Below are 6779 nucleotides of genomic sequence, written 5' to 3' on the forward strand. Positions count from 1 at the left end.
ATGCAGGTAGAAGTAACACACAAAACGCATCCTTAACTTTCACCCCCTGGGCTGTTACTCTGAGGCACAGTGGCTCTTTATGCTACACTCGGCTAGTGTAGGTTATACACCGTAATACACGAGCGAGGAAAAAGTAAACACATATACCCACAGAGACACTCAATAGCAACTCTTCAACATTGCCCGTGACAGCAGAGGCACAGAATTGTCCGCTGATATATATGTATCAGACAAACATGTCATTTAAAATACTTTGTTCTTTCTCCTTTATTTAGCCACAACACAAATACAAGAGCAGTCAAACTCAGTCCAGTGGAACTCACTAGATAAACCTGTTCAGATTAAGATTCTCAGGAAAACAAACAAAATACACACACACACACACACTCACACACACAAAAATGCAGCAGCGCCCTTACAAAATGAGGAGTGGCACTGAACTGCACCTAAAAGTAAAATACAACCAAAAAAAAAAAACCACCAGTTAGGATACATTTGTTAAGCAATAAGGTTGGGCACTGAACAGGTTCCCACTGTACCATCCCATTGGCTATTTAAATACCAGCATAACTTTTTTCAGGTGCAAATTTGGAGCTCACAGAGGGAAAGAGCCTCATTTCAGTTACCCAAGAACACAGGGTAACAGAACAATTGCTCCACTGTAACTCAGAGCAGAATCTGGCCCAGTAAAATGAATATGCATGTGACCTGCTCTGGCTGGAAGACTACCGTGGGTGACAATTTTTTTTTCCCCCCTTCACATCTCCCGCAACAAAACCCACCACCAGTGTAGTTTGTAATTTCACTTTTGCACCCTCCAAATTTCAGAGTTTGCTCTAAAGCACATGCTGCTTTTTTGGGTGGAAGAACTAATGTAGTGATTCTGTGATGCAAATAAATGTCCACTAGGGACTAGAATAAGACCACCGAATATACCAAATCACTGCAGAACAAATAGAAATCGGGCTCTTAGATAAAGCTGGTCAAGCTGGTCCATCTGATTTGTCAACGCTTTGTTCAGAAATATAAGACTCCAATATAGTTTACAAAAAGAGTAATTCGTTACAGAACATCTCAATGTCAAAATACTAACAAAAACACAGCTTTTTAAGGCTGAGAAGAGTGGTCTTGGTAAAATTAATAACTAAACTAAGCTGTTGCTAACAATAACAGGTGATATCTCTTCATAAAAAGGCGGTCTGATGTACTCAGGAAAAATGGAACATTGGAAACAAGCTGTTTACAAAAGTGATTTAAATGCTCAGAACAGATCTAACACAAGTGTTAACATCCACTATTGTAATTTTATTTTCGGACAACTTCAGCAACTATTTAAAAAAAAAAAAAGCTAATACAAAAATGTAGAAAACAAACAAAAAAAATCCAAAGAGACGGTTTTTAGACAAACTTAGTTAAGTTGAAGCTGTACCTTTGTCCCAGTTATTAAAAACTTCAATTTTAAGCGTGGCACAACCCAGCTCAGCTAGGTTTGCAGGCTTCCCCACCCTTACTAAAGGGTTAGTCCTTAGAAGGCTCCGATCTCAGTCCCCCACGGTCTGTATGGTTTGCCGAGGTTCGCTGACTGCGTTGGTGCAGACGGGCTCAGCATGTTGGGAGACAGCAGATGGAACGAGCCAAAGGAAAAGGGGAACGCAGACAGAGATGCCATGGAGGAGAGAAGAGGAGGAGACAGTTTGGTCGTGGATGTGACCACGGGGAGCACTGGTCCGACGCTGCCATTTGGGGGCACTCTGAGTGAGGAAGTTTCAGCGTGTGGGGCGGCGATTCTGCTCTGGTGATGCGGTTCTGTGGAAGACGCCGTAGTACTGGTGTTACCATGCCCGTTTTGAGGCAGCAGCAACGGGTGAGATATATGAGGGTGATGTCCAAAGGCACTGCCCCAAGGAATGTGTCCAATGCCAGTGTGTGCGGTGCTCGCTGCTTCCCGCTGAGAGGCATAGTTATTGAGATGAGACACGAGTCGAACCCGCAGAGGGTCAGAGGCATCCAGACCCTCTATAATACTAAGGTATCGAGCTACTTCAGCCAGGCACTCTCGAAACCCTAAACTCCGGTAGTCCATAGCCAAAGCATGAGCATCAAAATAACCTATGAGGAAAGAATGGAGTTTTAAGATGCTGTTTTCTAGTCCTTGTCTACACGTTGCCTCCCCACTCCACCCTGCACTATAAAGCATATTTCACTTGGATGTGGTTAGTATTCCCAACCATAGATTAGCTGCCAAACTCCTTTCTATTTCTTTTTGTTGTTGCTTTTGTTTTTAGGGGGGGCTAACAACCTTTTCTTTCATATCTGTGCTGTGATGCTGCAAGTCCCAAGACCGGTCATAGACTGCCATTTTTAAACTGAAATTGCATGCTGCCGCTGGGAGGAAAGTACTTTTGTTCTCTTCACGTCTCCCAGTGCAAGCAAAACCACAGCACAGTAAAATTTGTTAGAAACACAAGTCCCGACTTAGAGAGGGTACTTTTGCAGGCAACTCGTTTATTCGCTGCAAAGCACATTTCACCATTTTTGCTCATTCTCTGCACTACTCGTTGAAAGCTGTATTTTTTCTAGCTTCTGCTCTGAAATTTCAGAATGCTAAAGAAACAAACATTTGACAGCAGCAAGAAATATGTGTTTTCTGAGTTGCCAACAGTTCGCCTCACAGGGCTGACACATTGCTAGACTTGCAACTGTTCTCCCCTGGAACAAGCCGAATCTAGTGCTGTAAAACATTTGGGCTGTAAATCTTCCCAAGAAGAAGAAAACCGTAAAGTCCTGGCAAAACCCAACAGACTTCCCATCCACTTTCCCCAGGAGCTCCTGCACGCTCGGGGACACGCTCCTCCCGTGGCCGGCTGTCAGCACAGACACTGTACCTTTCCCTCCCGCCGTGTGCAGCATTTTCAGGTGGTCGACGGTCATCTGCAGGATCTCTGCCTTCTCCAGCTTGGCCGATCCCTAGGAGGGAAGGGGGAGCGGGAAACTTTCCAGGCAGGGCCGGGGACGCCCGAGCCCTTCCCGGAGCGGCTCGGGGAGGGCAGCCCGGGGCCGGGCCGGGAACCACCGACCTGCTTCTCGAAGGCGCTGGGCACCAGCCTCCTCAGCTCCGACAGGCTGTTGTTGATGCGGTCGCGGCGGCGCTTCTCGATGATCTGCGGGGGAGAGCGGCGCGGGGTGAGGGGCTGCGGGAAGGGGGCAGCCCGTCCCGCCGGGCAGGCACTCCTCCCTCGCTCCCTCCATCCCTCACTCACCCCTCGGCGCCTCTTCCTGGCCAGGATCTGCGAGGTGGCGGACGGCGACACGGAGCCCGGCGGCGAGCCCAGCGTCCTGCGGGGAGCGGCGGGGCTGAGCGGCGGGGGCAAAGGGCAGGGGGGGAGAGAGGGCAGCACGGGACAAGGGACCCCCCCACCCCACAGCCCCCCTCCTTCCCTCCCCCTCCTCACCCGTTCTCATCCGCGCTCTCCTTCTCCACCTCGACGGCCTCGTCCAGCTCCTCGCTGTCCGACGAGCTGGACTCGGGGTGCGCCCGCTTCATGGCGGCGGCGGGGCGAGGGCGGCCGCTGGGCAGGCGGCGGGCGGCGCGCGGCACGAGGGCGCGCGGCAGCAGGGGGCCCGGCGCGCGCCCCGCGCCCGTCTCCCCCATGGCGGCCCCGCGCCGCGCCCCTCGAGCAGCCGCGGGCGGGACGCGGCCAGCAGCAGCAGCAGCAGCAGCAGCAGCAGCAGCAGGAGCAGCAGGAGCTGTAGGAGCAGCACCAGCAGCAGCTGCAGCCGCCGCCCGCCGCCACGCGCGGCCCCCGCCTCACCCATTGGCCGCCGCCGCGCCGCGCTCGGCCAATAGCCGCCCGCCCCAGCCGCCGCGGCGCCGCCCACGCGGCGCGCGGCCGTGGGAAAGCTGCGGCGTGGTGTCGGTGGTGTCGTGGTGTGGTGTCGTGTCGTGGTGGCGGGGTGTCGTGTGGTGGTGTCGTGGTGGCGGGGCGTGCATGGAGTCCGTAGGTGAAAGCCCACCGGGCCTGGATGTGTTCCCCGCACACAGCCGCTGCCTCCTGTTGTGTCAAGCTGAGGGGCTGGCAGAAAGGGAAAAATAATAAAAATAATAAAAATAATAAAAGATAGTACTAAATAATAAAAATAAATAATAAATAAAAATAGTACTAAATAATAAAAAATAATAAGTAATAATATTACTAACAAGCACAGGTGAAATGGGGCCATGCTGTTTGAGGCAGTTTCATCACAGTTTGGTTTTCACGCACACAAAGCCTTTCCAGCAGGGCCCCTTATCAAAGCTGATCCCCTCGAGTGTCACGGCCGAAGGGCAGGGGGTGCCCGGTGTCACAGCAAAGAGCCACGAGCCCCTGGGACAGCATCCTTCAGCCCCCCAGCTGTTGAGGTCGAAGTCAGCACACGCTTGCTGCACATTTCAGGCAGCTGCCCGTATTTTTACCAAGCACCTCTTCTGGGAAGGGAGAAGGGAGCAAGGACTGGGCTACAGGCAGTAAGAGCTGCAGCTAAGAAGCCCAGAGCAGTGCTGCAGCTGCCTGTAAGCAGCTAACAGGAGGTGGTAGAAATATTCTGTTCCCACACTGCATTTTTCATAAGTCTGTCTGTTCTGCGGTGCTGTGTAATTAAGCTTGTGTCAGCACTTGCAGTGCATCCACCTTTCCAGCCTGTGTGTTTTTGCTGGAAAACAGCTGTCTGCACCTCTCGCTCGCTTTCGCAGGACCAGAAGCAGGTCCCTGGCCGTGACATTTCTGCCTCTTTGGCTTGCAGACAGTGAACCTGACATCTCCCATCCAGGTGCGTGTAACCCCTTCCTGACACAGGGAAAAAATGTGGTAGCTGAAATTATCTGGCAGCAAGCACACGTCGCTTATGCATGGGGTCTGACCTCCAGGTCCGAGCAGTCGCCTCCTGCAGCTCAGCCCACCTATAGCTCCCCGAAGCACTGGGGCCAGGCCCCCCAGGAATGCTCTGGGAGCTTTTTGCAGGCACTGCCTTCCCAAGGCAACCTGCAGAAGCCGTCAGGGAGAGCATGGCTCGGGCTCGGAGGCAATAACTGCAGTTGGCTGTCAGCTGCCGGGGGAAGATAAGAAATGTTTGCCCGTCTGTTTGTTTCGATCTTTCTGTCTGGCACGAGGAGGAACAGCAGCATGAACAGCTTTCAATTACCTTGTGCCTCTGTGATACTGGGCAGGGCCCAGTGCTCAGAGTTGGTCTAATTGTTAACCGTGGCCCAAAGGGCAGTTTTATTAGCCAGAAATTGCTAACGTGTAGAGACAGCACCGTCATGCACCTCTCACACCTCTGCCTGGAGCAGTCAGGAGGGCAGACAGGAGAGCAGCCTTTTGCATGCCCAAGGCTGAGGGAATTAAAAGGAGAGTGTGCACGAGAAGGGCACGTCTGAAAGAGACTCATCTCGTACCTCACCGATGCCTCCGCAGCACTGGGGAGATGGGCTCAGAAGGCAGCAGTCTTCCCTCGCAGTGCTCCCCAGCGTGTCATGCCGTGCCGTGCCGTGCCAGGCTGTGCCATACCATGCCATACTGTGTCATGCCGCAGTTGGTCTGCCACTTCCCTGTGCATTGTGCCCCACAGCTGCACCCCTCGACCTTCCTCTCACATGCACTGAGGCCCTTGGCTCCCCTCACGCTTCCCCACTAGGGCCAAGCACTGCAGCCTCCCTTCGGGTAGTTGTAGGCAGTGATGAAGTCTGCCCTCAGCCTCCTCTTCTCCAGACTGAACAACCCCGATTCCCCCAGTCACTCCTCATAAGCCTTGTTTTCTAGTGCCTTCACCAGCTTTGCTGCCCTTCTCTGCACACCCTTCAGCACCTCCACATCCTTGTAGTGAGGGCCCCAACCTGACCAAGATACTGGAGGTGTGGCCTCACCAGTGCGGCGCACAGCACCTGTTGGACATAACCGTCCCTCAGAAGGGGGTGGCCTTATTTTTTTGTGTGCACCCCCCCATTCTTCATCGCTGTGTGCCTCCTAGGTTGATTTCAGGACTGGCCCAAGTCACACTGAACAGGAGTTGCTTGTCGCTGCTGCAGGCTTCCCTCCGGTGGGGACCCGCCGCCGCAGCCCCCCACTCTGCTGCATGCACTAAATTAACTCCGGTCCCCTCCCTCCCGGCCTGCTCTCCCAAGGCAGCAAGTGCTTTGAAGAGTAATCCCATCAACCCGTCATCCCCGCCCGGAAACTCGCCGTTTCTATGGTTATGGTGCCCAATTCAACCAGTGGCTCTGGCACTCACATTGCCGCCCCCCATGCCCCCCAGCACGTACCGAGCTGCGGCGTCAGCCCTGCAGGCAAGAAGCTGCTGCTCCAGCTCCTGCGATTTTCCTTACTGGCTTCTTGCTGAACTTGTGTGGCTTGTCCGTGCCACCGACACGGCTCAGGGCTGTGTCACGGGTCACATGGAAGCGCCTGCGGAGTTGTTGGAAACAGCAGAAGAGTTTTTCAGGCTTTTTGCGTGGTCTATGAACAGCACTCCAAGTGCGAGGGTGTTTTCTCGGGAGCTGGCTGCCGACGTTCACACCTGCACATCTCTGAGGCCCGGGCACTCACACAGAGACTTGGCTGGGGAGCTCTCGCTGTGCTGGCCCCACGCAGCATGCAGCTGCTGGGCTCTGGGAATGCATTTCTGCCTTCAGGCTGGCCAAGGACGGGGATAACTTCCGCACCAAAGTCCCTACTGTAAGCTGAATGCCTCGGCTGCACCACTTGTGTTGCAGCACTGGTCTCAGCTCCCACTTTTGGGGAGCTGTG

At 53.6% G+C, this 6779-nt stretch overlaps 1 protein-coding gene across 1 annotated transcript; it reads right to left on the minus strand.

Annotated features, from left to right (window-relative positions):
• Positions 1–239: 239 nt before the first annotated feature.
• Positions 240–3612, minus strand: HEY1 (hes related family bHLH transcription factor with YRPW motif 1). The gene is made up of 5 exons (XM_040546132.1): positions 3453–3612; positions 3261–3336; positions 3078–3161; positions 2886–2967; positions 240–2109 (listed from the first exon to the last, which is right to left on the minus strand). Exons 1-5 carry the CDS (start codon positions 3542–3544, stop codon positions 1526–1528), a joined length of 918 nt encoding a protein of 305 aa, XP_040402066.1. The 5' UTR covers positions 3545–3612; the 3' UTR covers positions 240–1525.
• Between the last annotated feature and the right edge of the window lie 3167 nt (positions 3613–6779).

The sequence above is a fragment of the Cygnus olor genome, chromosome 2 (genome assembly GCF_009769625.2).
Source record: "Cygnus olor isolate bCygOlo1 chromosome 2, bCygOlo1.pri.v2, whole genome shotgun sequence".
NCBI classification, from domain to species: domain Eukaryota; kingdom Metazoa; phylum Chordata; class Aves; order Anseriformes; family Anatidae; genus Cygnus; species Cygnus olor.